Below are 16774 nucleotides of genomic sequence, written 5' to 3'. Positions count from 1 at the left end.
AACCGTTTTTAAATTTAAAAGTCTAGAAGCTGCTGTTGTTTTGGTCCTAATGTAAATAGCCTTGAGTACTAAATAAAGTCTTAGATATTATTTATGAGACAATAGGAGGCAATTATAAGTTATTAAACAGGAATATAATATGATCACAAATGTACTTAAATTAGCCAAATCAGTGTTTTGGAGGGGGGTTGGAGTCCAGGAAACCAAGTAGGGAGTCATAGCAGTAAGTAGGCATGAGGTCCAAAGACCTTGAGAGTTTGGTCAAGAACTAGGATAATTGAGTGACACATCAGCCCCCAAGAAGGGTTGGCAAATTTCATGAAAAAAGGGAAGTGGTCATTAATGGGAATTATGCCAGAAAGGTCAATCAGAATAAGATTGAGAAAGGTTTTGGTAATAATCATTGAATTACAACTCAGCATCTAAAGTAAAGATTCATGAGTCCCTACTGATTAAACATAATTGGTTAAAAAAAAGGAGGGTGGGGAGGGAAAAGGGAAAGGGGAGGGAAGGAGAAGGGAAGGGAGGGGAAGAGAGAGGAAGGGAAGGGAGGGGAGAAGAGTAAATAAATCTCCCATGCAGAAGTCCAAATAATTTATGTACGTACTCCATCCTTAAGGAGGGGCACAAAAACACCTTCACCTTTTAAGTGTGTGCTGCACACAGTGGATGACTTCTTTCCAAAGAGTCCAGTGTGGAAAGTTTGGGGGAAGGGATAAATTTACAATGGAGAAACATAAAAAACACTACCAGTACTTGTACCAGGTGATCCAGGTCAATAGCAACAGTCATAAATGTTGTTGACAGTATGTACGCTTGGTATGATGCCATGAATATGACACTTAAGCACTGTAGACTTCCTACCAAAATCCATAGCGCAAGTCTAATAATCACAAAACCCTCAGGTAAATTCCAAGATAAGGCATCCTACAAAATCTGACCAGTTTTCCTCAAAGCTCATCAAAAACAAGGAAAGTGAGAGACTCACAGGCAGGGGAACCTAAGGTGACATAATGACCCAATATGCTTTCCTGGATGTGATCCTGGAACAGAAAAAGTCATTAGGTAAAAACGAAGGAAATCTGCATAAACTGTGGATTTTAGTTAATAGTATTGTAGCAATAGTATGTTTTTTTTTTGGGGGGGGGGGGGGGGGGGGTGTTATAGGATGATTTTTTTATTCTACTGCATTTACAAAGAAAACAGACAATGCACTCAGTACAAAGAATAAAAATGTATTTGGGGTTTTATTTTTATTGGCAGCGACTAGAAACCCTTTAGTGAGATCATGACAATATGACAATATTATGGCTATAATCAGTAAAGGTACATGGGGTAATTGCAAGATCAAATTCTACAGCTGCTTCTTTCTATGGCTTCCAATTCATCTGGCTCCTGAAATGATAGGGAGACAGCATTTATTTCTTGGAAAACATTTCCTAAATGAAGTTATAGGTTCTTAATTTTTTTCATGTCAGTTGTTAAAATGAGGTCTTCTATTTGTGTGTGTATATATGTTGATTATTTCATTTAAATATCATGACCAGAATTTCTGTAATTTCATAAGCTATTATTTCACAGTGTAGAAAAGAATTCAGTTGTAGTAACTCATATATATGTATTTATAGTGTCCCAAAAATGAATAAAGGCAGTGTTTATTAAAATACATTTCATTTTCAAAATTGAGCTATCAACTGTTAAAGTGTGTTTACATTTTTTGGGACATTCTGTCCCAAAAACCCAAAGTGAATTAGAATTGCTAAAGACTTTTTCCTGCTATTGTTTGCTGTAATCTGTTCTCTTTATTCTTGATAGGTGGCTAAACGGCCTCACTCTTAGTAATATATTAATATATTAGTTAATAGTAATGAGTGTGGGAGTTAATAGTAGGGGAAACTGGGTGTGAAACTATAGGGAAATTCTCTATCATTTTCATAATTTTTTTGTAAACCTAAAACTTTCAAAAAATAAAGTCTCTTTTTAAAAAACATTCAGGGTAATGCAATTTTGGATCTATTAAATTAGTAATAATGTCGAATAATATTTTAAGTAATATTTAAATGTCCAGATGCTAGTGAACATATGATGAAATTGGATGGTGCATACATTGCTAATGGCTAATGTAAATTGAAAAAACTTTTAGGGGAAGGACCTAAATTTTATAAGTATACCAAGAAATTACTCAAAAACAAGATATAAAGCCCTGGCCAGGCAGCTCAGTTGATTAGAACATAGTCCCAATACACCAAGGTTTTGGGTTTGATCCCTGGTCAGGGCACATACAAGAATCAACCAATATGCTAAGTGTCTAATCATCTGGTCGGCCATTCAACCAATCAAAGCATAATATGCTAATGATATGCTAAGGCCGCTCAACCGCTCGCTATGATGTGCACTGACCACCAGGGGGCAGACGCTCCAACCAGCAGGTTAGTTTGTTGCTAGGGTTGGGCCTATTGGGATTGAGTGAGACGGCCAGACATGTCATGGAGGCCTCTCATGGTCCCTCCCCGGCTGGCCAACCTCCTGCGTCCCTCCCCTGCCCCAATTGTGTACCGGTGGGGTCCCTCAGCCTGGCCTGCAACCTCTCGCAGTCCAGGACCCCTTAGGGCAGCGATTCTCAACCTGTGGGTCACGACCCCTTTGGGGGTCGAACAACCCTTTCACAGGATTCACCTAAGACCATTGGAAAACACATATATAATTACATACTGTTTTTGTGATTAATCACTATGTTTTCATTATGTTCAATTTGTAACAATGAAATTGGGGGTCACCACAACATGAGGAACTGTATTAAAGGGTCGCGGCATTAGGAAGGTTGAGAACCACTGCCTTAGGGGATGTCAGAGAGCCGGTTTCAGCCCTATCCTGCAGGCCAGGCCAAGGGACCCCACTAATGCACAGATTCGTGCACTGGGCCTCTAGTATATGAATAAGTGGAACAACAAGTCTCTCTGTCTCCCCCTTTCTCTCTCAAATCAATCAGTAAATAAAAAAATACAGATAGATATGTATACTCACACATATACATAAATATATTCACTGCAATGTTATTTAAAAATAGAAATCTAGCTATAAGGGGCTGTTTAAATAAATTATGATATACTAGTTCAATAAAACAACAGTTTTTAAATTATGTTCTGAAGATTCCCCCAGAATCCTAGCCCTTTCTGTGGGGAGTAGGAGGGAGCGGTCAGCAAGATTTTTATTAGTTTTAGTTCCTAATGCAATAAATATGTATAGTACATATAGTATGTATGTATAGTACAGCAAATGGAAGAAGTCATGTGCCTTAAAAAACACACACAGAGAAATCCAGCTAAAATTGACTAATAGTTACCTGACTTTGTTCACAAGCTGGATGATCAACATTATAGATATATTAAGATCTGAGTATGTATTTTTTAGAGTTCTTTAGAAACAAGATTTGTTTTGTTTCTGTTTCTAGGAAATGACTATACCATGGTGCTTAAAGAGAGCAGAACTTGTGTTTAAGTGTGTCAAAGGTGAGCATAACCTTATATTTAACAACGACCTATATATCTTCCTCCCAAATACTCAAAATAGAGCAACCGAGGAGGACAATTGTGAACGTTACTCATCGTCGGGTGCCTCAATTAAATGGTTTATTAAGCAAACATTTCATAGCAGACATTTTCTTACTTATCCTTTCCTAGACACAAATATTCAGCCCTCTTCAAATACAAGATATTTTGATATTATTTATATTTTGCTCTGATTATAGCTTGTTCTTTATTGTCTTTTATTCTTTAAAAAAAATAGAGCCATATGTTTAGCCTTCGATAACTTATTTTGCTTTTATTGTATGGAGACTGAAAAGGACTTGAGAAATCATAAGTAAGTGTGTTGACAAAGCGACGTTAAACATGTCTGGCATGGCGAATTCAGGGTGCAGATGTTTATCTGCCCTGTAGGCTGAGCCTCTCTTGCAGTAAATGACTACATAAAAAGTCAAGACATGAAGCCCCACAATGAAAATTTCGTATATTTCAATGAAGGGCTAGGTAGGCTTGAAGCAGAACGCATAATTCAGCAAAGTCTGTTGTTCTGTTTTAGGTTTCATGATGGAAATGGCTTCATGGGACGGCGGAATTTCTAGGACAGTGCAATTTCTGGTACCACAGGTGTGTTATCTTAATATATCTCACCCCAATTTAATCTCTTTTACAGTATTTTTCACAGGTATAGTGAGCACACTGCCCTAAACTCAATATAACACAACAAAATGCTAACAGCTTCCTCTTTTTTAAGTGTTTGGATGCCAAAAAGGCACTTAGTTTATTGTCAATGATGTTAGCATCTACCATTCCGGGGATCTTTTTATTTAACCCCAAAACCAAACTTGACTTATTTGCCCCTTTTCCCCACATATGTGTTATATAGATTTTGAAGAGCTCATAGATAAGGGCAACAGCAGAGAGTGGCTCTGTATTCTGTGTGGCCCTTAGCGAATCAGTGGCACTTTTAAAATTGATTATACTAGTGTTATCTAGGGTCTTTCTGGTAATCCGACCTTATTTGATAGGAACAACATATGTTCTCAGAGGAGGGAGCGAGGAAAACACTCCAGTCCTTAGCTGCGCAGTTAAATCAGTCGTGAAAGATAATTTTTACATATTGCACTCTATGTCTAGAACTAGTTCCATAATTTAAAATATTTTAAATGTTTAAAAAATCAGTTATGATTTAACAAATACAAACTTTTTTTTAACCTCCTACAGAGTATTTCTGAAGAAATGTTTTACCAACTTAGTAACATGCTTCCCCAGATCTTCCGAGTATCATCAACACTTACTCTGACATCCAAGCACTAAACCCTTACATATCACCATGCTGGCAGAAGAGGATTGTTAACCTCTCCAGGAACTTGAGCTCTGCTGGGATTCTGTCAAGCAAAGATGCCCAGAAAGAGAACTTGCGACCCAAGCCACCAATCAAATCATGATAGATGTCTGTTAAACATTCCAAAGACTCATCTACCGTGCAGGCTGATGATCAGCCCCTGATGTAAACATTTATTGTTAAAGTCTCTATGAAAAAAAAAAATGTCTTTTCCTATTGTTGTATCCTATCTGTGAATATTAGTAGGTTTAAACTTCCTATATCTCGTGCAAGGACACTTGATGTAGGAGAGTGTTCACTGCATTTTCATAAAGACATTTGTCTTTTCCCAAAGGTATGAATCATATCAGGTACAAGACTTAATTAAGCATACAAATAAAATCTTTCCTCTATCTTATTTGTCAAGTGAAAATTAAAAAGCACTGAAATACACATTACACATTTGGACGTCTTATGAAAATCTTTTTTGTCGAAACACAAATATATGAGACATATACTTTTTAAAATTCTTCTATTTCAAAAACTTGTTTTTAATGTACTCTTACTAAGGTTTTATAAGTTCAGAGTCAGAAAAAGATACTGGATTCTTTTCCTCTATCTCATCTTCCTTATGTGACTTGCCCTTGTCTGTTAGTAACATTTCGTGAGCTGGGAAAATAGTGTGCTTATTTGCAAGCCCAGTGGAAAGTTATTCTAATCCAGCACCTGGTAGTATTGTAGTGCCCATCAATATTGACAGTCAGACAATGAGGATCATTTTTATTTCTCCATCCTGTTGTCTGCATTCTCAGCGTCTTTAACCATTCTTCTACTTGCAGTTTTTTGCTGATATGATGTCCCCATTTCTGTCTCTGCTGTTTCCTCTCCTTCTCCATTGTTTTTCTTTGTAGAATAATTTTTCAAGTGCTGCATATCGCTTACGTATCCCACCTGTAACATTTGCAATGAGCGCTCACTACACTGACCAAAGGCATTTACAAAAGCAATCGTTTTGTCAAATTCACATTGTATGGATGTTGTAAATGGCCAATGGAATGATATGGAGGACCTTTGACATGATAAAATGTTATATTTTGTTTCCAAGAGACAAAAAGCACTCGATTAGTATGCCTACATATAATAACTTGGAGAAACTCTTGGCATACAAAATGCTTCCCCACACCATGGAATGTGTCTTGATTTTATACTCAAGGAAATGACTGTCCAAGTAACCACACTAAGGAGTTTATCCACTCCAGACTGTGTCCATTACAAACTAACACTTTCCAAATCAATCCTTTTTCAAGGAACCTGGTGATCCCACCAAGAAAAGGGTAGGTAGGTATTCTACCCTTAGAGCAAGAAACTGTCTTCCAGACACTACTGTTACCATTAAGACATATTCTAATGCAAAGCAAGGTAGAAGTAGAAATTAGGGGTGTGCTTTAGCAGTATCAGAGACTGTACGAGTTCATAATGTGACAGGTCAGGTTGGAGGCGGGTATAGGAGGGTCAGTCAATAAAAGGCATTCAAAAAGGCATTGAGACTGCACAGAATTTCTGTAAGTGTATAGCCAACATCTTAAAGGGTGCATCCAGGGTCAGGGTGTGGGAGTGAGGGTTCATTCGCAGAAACTTGGTGAGTGCAGCTGCCCAACCCTTTCTTTGTCTCATCAGGGCTGTTTTATTAAATTATAAAGTGGTAGCTTTCACTCCAGGGCAACTTGAAGTTTCTATTTGGCCTATGAATGAAGATGAATTTAAGTACTCATCATTCATATGGCAAGATTAGAATAGTACTTATGTTACATCACTGATATGAAGACACACCAAACGCTAAGTTAGCAACATTATATAATGTAAGTTTCTATGCACATTTAAATAGTGGGGGTTTTAGTGAAGCAGTAGATGAGGAAGTCTGGAGTTCTGTATTTGGACTGGGAAGGATGAGATTATGGCCTTCTGAGTGTTCTAGAGGGCTGCTTAGAAGAGAGTGGTTCAGGAACTTCATGAATGATGTGAAGAAGGAAATTTAGTAGACTGAGACTAGGCCATTCTAGGTATGAGGAGCAGACATAGAATGAAGGGAGGCAGTGATAAATGGTCGGATGTTGAGAGAAGCTGATCACAGGAGCCTTTTGGGCATGGGAATGGGGATGGGGTTAGAGGGCCTGGGCCTTAGCACAAATAATGGTGAAGTCTCTCAGCGAGCATGAATTTTTCTATTTGTGTAAACAATTAATATTCCGAAAACAATGACAATCTGGTCCTCAAGGCCTTCAAAATATGTTTGGGGAATCAAGCAGGAGCATTGAGCCTCAGGTCTCATTCTGCTGCTCTTTCCCCCTCCCCCCATTTCTGTTCTCAAAGCACAAAACCAAGCAAAGCTGTAACCTTGCCATTGATCAAGAAGTGCGGTGCCAGGTGTGCTCAGCATGGCACTGTGACTAGAATGGAAGAAATGCATGAAAAAGAATTTCAGCAGAAACAACTTGCCAGGGAATTGGCAGGTCTCAGCTATCTTTTGTGTCACTTCAGTTGGGTCCTGGCTAATTCTCAGAGGAAGAAAAAAATGTTCCACAAAGGAAAGATGAATTTACAGAAATATGCCTGTGCTAGAGGCCCTCTGAGAATCGGCAGAGCTGTGCTGGAAGAATGGACAAAGATAAAGAGTGAATCTCAGGGCAATTTTTAGTTTCTAGATGAAAACAATTGCTTTTCTCTTATTTAGTTTTCCCATTTAAATGAAATTGGACTGCTTTGCTCAAAAGAAATTGTGGCACTGTAAAAAATCATTATAATAAAAAAATACAACTATTTAAATGAAATACCATTATTTAGAGTCACTTAGATCAATGCTTTTCTATCCTTTACCCATCAAAGAACATTTCCATTATCTTCCTCATATTTTCCTGAAAATAGTTTGAAAAGTTAGTAAAGAACTGAAACAATTGAACAATCATTTGAGCAATGGTCTGTTTTTTGTGAAAGACATGTCGATGGAGCTGAGTGATCGATGGTATTAACAGCAGTACATAGTATCACATAGAATTATCACTGTAGGGTTCTGGGCAAATTTATACAAAGAAAACCTTGCCATTTTATTTAACCTGCGAGGTCTCATCCTAATGAAATGAAAAGTCTTTCTGGAAAGACTTTTAAAACAGCTCAATGACATACTTCAGACACCTTTAGGGACCATTAGGAACCCCAAGCTGGGGACCCCAACTTTAGAAATATTTATGTGAGAGTACGTTACAAAAGAAGGGCCAAGATAAGGACAACATAAGTAGCAGGTTGATCCTGAGGGATCCCATTCAATAAACAGCAAGTGTTTGCCAAGTGTCTTCCAAGATTCAGCCTCTGGAAACCTATGCAAAGGTGATGCTGCTTTAGGAACTATTGGATTAAAGAAAGAATACTTGGCAAGCTTCTCCATGGTCTGTGATGCTGTCCATCTCTAATGGCCAGGACACAATCTCAGCAAAAGCAGGGGAATGGATGAATAGCCTTCTGAGGTGCCCTGCAGGACTAAGAGGTACTTGTGATGTCCTATTCGATATACAAAATTAAAATTATTGCCCTGACCGGTTTGGCTCAGTGGATAGAGCGTCGGCCTGCGGACTGAAGGGTCCCAGGTTCAATTCCAGTCAAGGGCGTGTACCTTGGTTGCGGGCACATCCCCAGCAGGGGGTGTGCAGGAGGTAGCTGATCGATGTTTCTCTCTCATTGATGTTTCTAACTCTCTATCCCTCTCCCTTCCTCTCTGTAAAAAAAATCAATAAAATATATATTAAAAAATTAAAATTATTGTAATACACTCCACATCTCTCTTGCTGGTTTTCCCCCCTGTGGGAAAACAGGGTTCGTGATATGTTAAAATTCAAGATATATCAGGCTTTGTGATAGATCCATATCTAAGGCTTGCCAAACTTTATTCTCTGTATAGTCAATCCTCATTAATCATGGACTCTGTACATGCAAATTCCCCTCCTTGCTAAAATTTATTTGCAACTACAAAATTACTCAACTAAGTCATTTATAAAAGCACATAGTCATCTACAGAAGCAATAGTTTCATCAGATCCTAGTTGTGTGGATGTTGTAACTGGTCCACAGAATGAATTGGAAGACCTTTGACAGCACTTTGGCATCATCTGAGGACATGCGCAGAGCAGTGAAAAAACTGAGTCGCTCAACACATATTCCCGGCTGAGAGGAGCAAGGTGACCTTCTTCAGCTCTCCGAACATAAGTAGATGTCCTTCTCACAGTCTATTTACTGCCACATATTTCACATTTTTGTGCGTTTTGGTGATTTTGTTATTTTAAATGGCCCCCAAGCATAGTGCTGAAGTGCTGTCCAGTGCCCTAAGTGCAAGAAGGCTGTGAGGTGCCTCACTGCAAAGACACGTGTTAGTTCAGCTTTGTCCGGGCATGAGTTGTGGTGCTACTCAACAATCTGTTAAATAAGGTGTCTTTAAACAGAAACAACGCATAAAAAAGGTTCTACAGATTGGCTGGTGAGCTGTGATGAGAGGCTTGCAGGAACCTAGCCCTATATTTCTCCTGGGAGTAATGGTTCAGGATTTGCTAATTCAGTGTTCACAGCACAAGAATCAACTGTGTGTGTGTCTTCTCTCGCAGGTGAGAGTGCATAGATAGCTATCTGGACACATTTGGCACATGGAGAATGAAACCTGGAACACATGACCAGAGAAGCAAACAGGTCCTTCCTGGAGATGTTTGAGAATTAAGCAGAAACCGTGCTGACACAGGTTAGGTCTGACTTCTGCAGGGGGAGAATGTATTGGTGGGTCTCTCTCTCCCTCTTTTATTCTCCTACTTTCTATCCTTCCCTCCTTTTTCTTTATAATGAATTCTGGTTTCTTGTTATCAGCAAATCCAGGGGTCCTCAAACTTTTTAAACAGGGGGCCAGTTCACTGTCCCTCAGACCGTTGGAGGGCCGGACTATAGTTTAAAAAAAAAACTATGAACAAATTCCTATGCACACTGCACATATCTTATTTTGAAGTAAAAAAACAAAACGGGAACAAATACAATATTTGTATTTGCATGTGGCCCACGGGCCGTAGTTTGAGGACGCCTGAACAAATCTGTTCTCAAAACTCTACTCGGAGCAGCAGTATAGCATCAGAGGGGAGCACAGTCCCTAAAGTTAGACAAACCTGGTTCAAGTGTGGACAGCCTGCTTTACTCACTGTGGCCTGTCACATTGGGCGTATTACCTAACCCTCATAAGCATGTTTCCTCATCTGTAAGCTAGGAAAACTAGTAATAGTATCTACCTCACTGAGTAGTTGGAAGGATTAAATAAAGTGCACACCACCTGGCATATCGTCATTCTATAAATATTTGCCACTATCCATTCTCCTTCCTTTCCCTCATTGCTTCCTGTCTCCCCTTCCTTCTTCCTTCCTGTCTGACCTTTCTCTTTCTTTCCTTCCTTCCTTTCACTAGATAATAAGGACACTAGGTTGCTTAAAACACCATGTCCTCAAGGAGTTTACAGCCTGCTGGAGCTGGGAAAAGAACACATTGTATAACTCACAGTGCCAGCCAGTGTATATGGTAAAGGTGTACGTGGAGTGTGGCGGAAGTCAAAGTGGAAGCATGAGCAGGCAGTGGGCCAGAGGGATGTGAGCCCCTTGAGAGCAGCCTGCCTAGCCCTGCCTTTCTCTGGCATTGAGTGGGCACCCTCTGGGAGCCCTTGTCACTCTCAATAGGTCAGGCACAAATCCTCCTGGCAGACAGAGTGTCACCTGTGCCAGTGGCAGCAACAACTTCAGATATAAAGGACAGGTCAGGGTAGAATGTCAAGAGGAAGTCAGTCACAAGGTAGGTGAGTAAACCTGTATTTGAGTGAGGCAGGAATAACGATCACATTTTTATAGGTGAATCTAGGTTTTAGATGTAACAGTAGTATGAAGTAGTTACGAAATTTACAGTCTCCTACCCCACGTGGCAGCTATGTAGAACTTACCCTATAATGCTTCATGTCTTGTAACTATCTTGTCAGTGTTTGATCTGATCAGGTGTTTGCTGTATTACAAATGACATACTGAGGCCAGAAAATGAAATGCTGGCAAAAAGAATTAAATGCTAGGAAGGTACAGAGAAGATGTCTTGAGGATGCAAGAAGAGGATTAGAGCCCAAAAATCACTGGGTTCTAATTTGTGTACTTTGTGTGTGTGTGAGGGGGGAGAAGGCAATAGAAAAAGTACATCTTTTTTTTTATCATCATCTTGGCTATCTTGTGTAGTATATTGCATTGATGTATTTACTCTAAATTTTCTTTTATTGTGAAATACTTCAAACATATGCAAAAATTGGGAGGCTTATATAACAAATACTCATCTATCTACAACTACCTATATTTGTTAAATTTTAACATTTTGCTACATTTGCTTCAGGTCTCCTTTTTTAAGACATAAAACGTGGAAGGTACAGTTGAATCCTTTTCTCTTTTGCCCCTCCTAATTCTATTCTGTTCTTATATCAGCTATTTCTGAGTAACAAACTATTCTAACACAGTGGCCGAAAGAGTAAGAATTTATCTTTCTTCAGTGACTCTATGGGTCACCTCAGCAGTGCTTCTAGTCGTTCCTGGGCTCGTTCGTGAGTCTTCAGAACGACTTCAGTAGGTTAAGTAGGCAGCTCTGATAATCTTGGTTAGTCTCTCTCACGTGGTTGGAGGTTGGCTGGCTATAGTCTGGAATAGGATGACCTCAGCTGGAACACCTGGACTTTCCTTCAGTGGGTCTCGTCCTCCAGGAAGCTAGCCAGGACTTGTTCACATGGCAGCAGCAGAGCTGCAAAGATAGTGGAATCACGCAATGACTCTTGAAGCCTGGACTCAGAACTGACACTCTTATCAGTTCCACCACATTCTACTGGTTAAAGCAAGTCACAAAGCCATCCCAGAAGTACTACAAAAGTTACAATGCAAAAAGCATGGAAACAGCATAAGGGAAAAAATTGGGAATATTTTTGTGATCACTGTATCATACTCTATCCCCTCAGGAGTAACCACTACCTTAATTTTGTTGTTCATCATTCTCATGGATTTATTTATAGTTTCAATGCATATCTATATAGTATATGTCCATATCTATATAGTATAACCATAAAATATGTTATACTGAAATATGCCAAAAGTGTCATATTGAAAGCATTATTTTCTGCATGTCATTCAACAACTTGTTCTTTAAAAACTCCATATGCTTTTTAAGATTTAACCATGTTGATATACATAGAACTAGTTCAATAATTTTAACTTCTGTATATTATTTTTGGATACACTGAATTATATGCTTATATCCCACTTTATTTATTCTAATGAACAATGAAGTTACTTTCATTTTGTGCCATTTTATGCTGTGCTGCAACAATATCCTATGTATATGTGTTAGAGTTTCTCTAGGGTGTATACCTATGGATGGAATTTGACAATTCTAAACTTAACTGCAAAGTAGTTGTATCAAATTCCCCTTCTACTGGCAGCATGTGAAGAGCTTTTTCTCTATAACCTCATATAAACTAGGCAAGAACTTTCAGAAATTTTAATTGTTGCCATTCTGATAAGTATGAAATAGTATCTCACTGCTGTTTTGTTTTGCATTTCTGTTGTTGCTGCTGATGTTGAGAAGCACAGAATATGTTTGTTGGCCATTTTGATTGCCCTTTTCATGAATTGTCTAAATCCTTTGTCCATTTTTATGGTTGGGTCATTTGTCTTTTTATATCGATTTGTAGACATCCTTTATATAATCTGAACATTAGACCTTTATAAGTTCTTCTTGCACCTCTCTTTTCCAAATTTATTTATTTTTCACTTTTTAGTGTTTTGTTTTTCTCACAGAGGTATTAAAATTTAATACGCTGATATCTGAGAAGAAAAGCAAAAATAAATCTGCATTAAGACCCTTTATGGTAAAACTGCAGGACACCCCAAACAAAAATAAAAATCTTAAAAGTCTTTAAAAAGTTTTTAGTCTAGAAAAGAGATTTGAATGACAGTTTCAAAGACAGCAGAATTATCAACAGAAACAACATATGCCAAAAAATTATCAAAGTGCTAAGAGAAAATAACTGCCAACTTAAATTTATACCCAACTAAAATATCATTCATGTCATCCATACTTAAGTTAAAGGAGGAGCTTTCTTTTTCTTTTTTCTTTTTTTCTGTTTTATTCCTCATCTGAGGATATTTTTTCATTGATTCTTAGAAAGAATGGAAGGAAGAAGGAGAGACAGAGAAACACTGAGGTACATGCCTTTGAGTGGAGTCAAACCTGGGACCCTTCAGTCCACGGGCTGATGCTCTATCCATTGAACCAAACTGGCTAGAGCAAAGAAGGAGTTTTCAACTAAGGAGTTACTGAAAGATCTGCCCAAAGATTTACTTTACTTTACTTCAGGAAGAATAACACCTAACCTCAAAGGAAGAGAGAATCTCATGCAAGGGAATATGTGGTTTATTCATGTAAAACAGCAAAAGGCCAAAAGAAAGTTGATGAGGACATCAACAAAAATACTAGTTGTCTATGGATTTTCTGAATAACTGAAGAATTTAGCCATAGAGCACACATGGCAGGCTGTCTCCATATAATATCTTGCTAGTGTCCTTCTGTTGGCACATCCATGTTAGTTAAATCAAGATTGTATCGTTTCTCTCATCAGAATTCCTGTCTGTAAACCTTTATTTCATATTAGAGGCCCAGTGCATAAATTCGTGCACCAGTGGGGGGCGGGGGGGGGGGGGGTGGTCCCTTGGCCTGGTCTGCAGGATCATGCTGAAACCAGCTCTCAGACATTCCCCAAGGGGTCCCAGATTGTGAGAGGGTGCAAGCCAGCCCAAAGGACTCCACCAGTGTATCGATTGGGGACGGAGAGGGATGCAGGAGGTTAGCAAGCCAAAGAGGGACCACAGGAGGGCTCCAGGGCATGTCAAGCCCGTCTTGCTCAGTCCCGATTGGCCAGACCCTAGCAGCAAGCTAACCTACTGGTTAGAGCATCTGCCCCCTGGTGGTCAGTGCACATCATAGCAAGCAGTTGAGTAGCCTTAGCATATCATTAGCATATTACACTTTGATTGGTTGAACGGCCAACCAGACACTTAGCATATTAGGCTTTTATTAAATAGGATATTCCTCTGCTGCATTTTAAGTCAATGTCTTTTATCTATCTTCAGTTCACTGTTTCTCTTGACTTGTGTCTAATTTACTATTTAATTATGCCAATTCCATTTAACTTCAATGTCAAGGACTATAATATGTTTTCTCTAGAAATTTTGTTTCAGAAATTCTGTTATTTTCACTTTATCTTTTTTATTTTTTTATGATAACATTTAAGTTCTACTCTCTCAGCAAATTTCAATTACATAGTACAGTGTTATAAACTATAGTCACCATGTTTTACATTACACCTTCAGACCTTATTCATTTTATAGCTGAAAGTTTGTACCCTTTTACCAACATTTCCCTGTGTACCCTGACCCCCAACCCTTGGCAACCACTTTTCTACTTTCTTTTTCTATGAGTTTTACTTTTTTTAAGATTCCATATGTAAGTGATTATATGCAGTATTTGTGTTTCTCTCTCTGGTCTATTTTATTTAGCATCATACCTTCAAGATCGATCCATGTTGTCACAAATAGCAGGATTTCCTTCTTTCTCATAGCTGAAATATATGTCATTGTGTGTATGTATATTATATATGTGTACATATTATATATGTATATATTGTATATACATGCACCATACACACATATTAAGAGAGAGAGAGAGAGAGAGCGAGAGAGAGAGAGAGAGAGAGAGAGAGAGACCTCACATTTTATTTATTCACTTATCCATTGATGGACACTTAGTCTTCCATACCTTGGCTATTGTGAATAGTGGAGCAATTGGCATGGGAGTGCAGATATCTCTTCAATATTCTGTTTTCATTTCCTTTGGATATATACCCAAAAGTAGGATTTCTGAATTATATGGTAGTTCTATTTTTTATTTTTTGAGGAGCATCCATGCTGTTTCCTATAGTGGCTGCACTAATTTACATTCCCACTAACAGTGCACAGGCTTTCCTTTTTTCACATTCTCACCAACACTTAATATCTCTTGGTTGTTGTTTTTTATGACAGTCATTCTAAAGGTATAAGATGTATCTCTTTGTGGTTTTGATTTGCATTTTCCTAGTGATTAATGATGTTGAGAACCTTTTAATGTACCTGTTGGCCCCCTGTATGTCTTCTTTGGAAAAATGTCTGTTCAGGTCCTCTACTCATTTTTTAAATCAGATTGTTTTGTTGTTGTCATTGTTAATGAGTTGTATGAGTTCTTTAGGTATTTTGGATATTAACCCCTTATGAGATATATGATTTACAAATATTTTCTCCCACTTAGTAGGTAGCCTTTTCGCTTTGTTGATAGCTTTCTTTACTCTGAAGAAGCTTATTGTTTGATTTAGTCTCACATATTGATTTTTGTTTTTGTTAACTTTGCATCTGGTATCAAAACCAGAAACTCATTGCCAAGACCAATGTCAAGGAGCTTACCCCCTATATTTTCTTCTTGGAGAGTTACATTCAAGTCTTTAATTTATTTTGGGGTTTATTTTTCTGATTGTTGTAAGACAAGAGTTCAGTTTCATTCTTTTGCATGTGGCTGTTCAGTTTTCCCAACACTATTTATTGAAGAGACTATGTTTTCCTCATTCTATATTCTTGGTACCATGGTCATGAATTAACCATTTATGCATGGATCTATTCTGGGTTCTCTATTTTGTTCCATTGTTCTATGTGTCTGTTTTTATGCCAATGCCATAGTGTTCTGATTACTATTACTTTGTAATATACTAGTAGTTTGAAATTAGAACGTGTGATGCCCCAGCTTTGTTGTTCTTTCTCAAGATTACTTTTGCTATTTGGAGACATTTGTAGCTTCACACAATTTTTAGATTATTTTTTCTATTTCTGTGAAAAATGCTATTGGAATTTTTTTTATTGTGATGAAAAACATATAACATACAATTTTCCATCTTTTTTTCAGTTAGAGTTCACATTCAATATTATTCTGTATTAGTTTCAGGTGTACAACATAGTGGTTAGACAATCATATACTTTACAGAGTGGTACCCCTGGTATTTCAAGTACCCCCCTTCGGCCTGTACATAGCTATTACAATATTTTCCCCAGCACGTGCCCTCACCCCTCTAGTGTCTGTGTCCATTGGTAATGTTTATATGCATGCATACAACTCCTTTGGTTGATCTCTTACCCCTCCCCCCTCCCCTGCCTTCCCTCTGAGGTTTGACAGTCAGTTCGATGCTTCTCTGTCTCTGGATATATTTTTGTTCAGCAGTTTATGTTATTCATTATATTCCACAAATGGGTGAGATCATATGGTATGTATCTTTCTCCAACTGGCTTACTTCACTTAGCATAATGCTCTCCAGGTCCATCCATGTTGTTGCAAATGGCAAGAGCTCCTTTTTTTTTTTTTTTTTTAACAGCAGTGTAATAATACATTGTGTAGATATACCACCGTTTTTCTAATCCACTCATCTGCTGATGGGCACTTAGGCTGTTTCCAAATCTTAGCTATTGTAAATTGTGCTGCTATGAACATAAAGGTGCATATATCCTTTCTGATTGGTGTTTCTGATTTCTTGGGATATATTCCTAGAAGTGGGATCACAGGGTCAAATGGGAGTTCCATTTTTAATTTTTTGAGGAAACTCCATACTGTCTTCCATAGTGGCTGCACCAGTCTGCATTCCCACCAGCAGTGCACGAGTGTTCCTTTTTCTCCACATCCTCTCCAGCACTTGTCGTTTGTTGATTTGTTGATGATAGCCATTCTGACAGGTGTGAGATGGTACCTCATTGTCGTTTTGATTTGCATCTCTC

At 38.3% G+C, this 16774-nt stretch overlaps 1 protein-coding gene across 5 annotated transcripts in view; it reads left to right on the top strand.

Moving 5' to 3' along the window:
* CUNH12orf4 (chromosome unknown C12orf4 homolog) overlaps positions 1-9599 on the top strand; it is a 73158-nt gene extending 63559 nt beyond the window's left edge. For 3 of the 5 annotated variants that reach the window (XM_036300161.1, XM_036300163.1, XM_036300160.1), the window contains 3 exons: positions 3452-3509; positions 4081-4148; positions 4746-5320. In XM_036300161.1, coding sequence (XP_036156054.1) covers positions 3452-3509; positions 4081-4148; positions 4746-4838 — 219 coding nt within the window. In that variant the 3' untranslated portion in view covers positions 4839-5320. Of the gene's footprint in view, positions 1-3451; positions 3510-4080; positions 4149-4745; positions 5321-9490 lie in introns of those variants that run through there. The other 2 variants (XM_036300162.1, XM_036300164.1) reach the window with 2 other exon arrangements.
* The last annotated feature ends 7175 nt before the right edge of the window (positions 9600-16774 follow it).

This window comes from Myotis myotis, unplaced genomic scaffold (genome assembly GCF_014108235.1).
Source record: "Myotis myotis isolate mMyoMyo1 unplaced genomic scaffold, mMyoMyo1.p scaffold_m19_p_3, whole genome shotgun sequence".
NCBI lineage: Eukaryota > Metazoa > Chordata > Mammalia > Chiroptera > Vespertilionidae > Myotis > Myotis myotis.
This window is presented reverse-complemented; position numbering and strand designations above follow the sequence as displayed.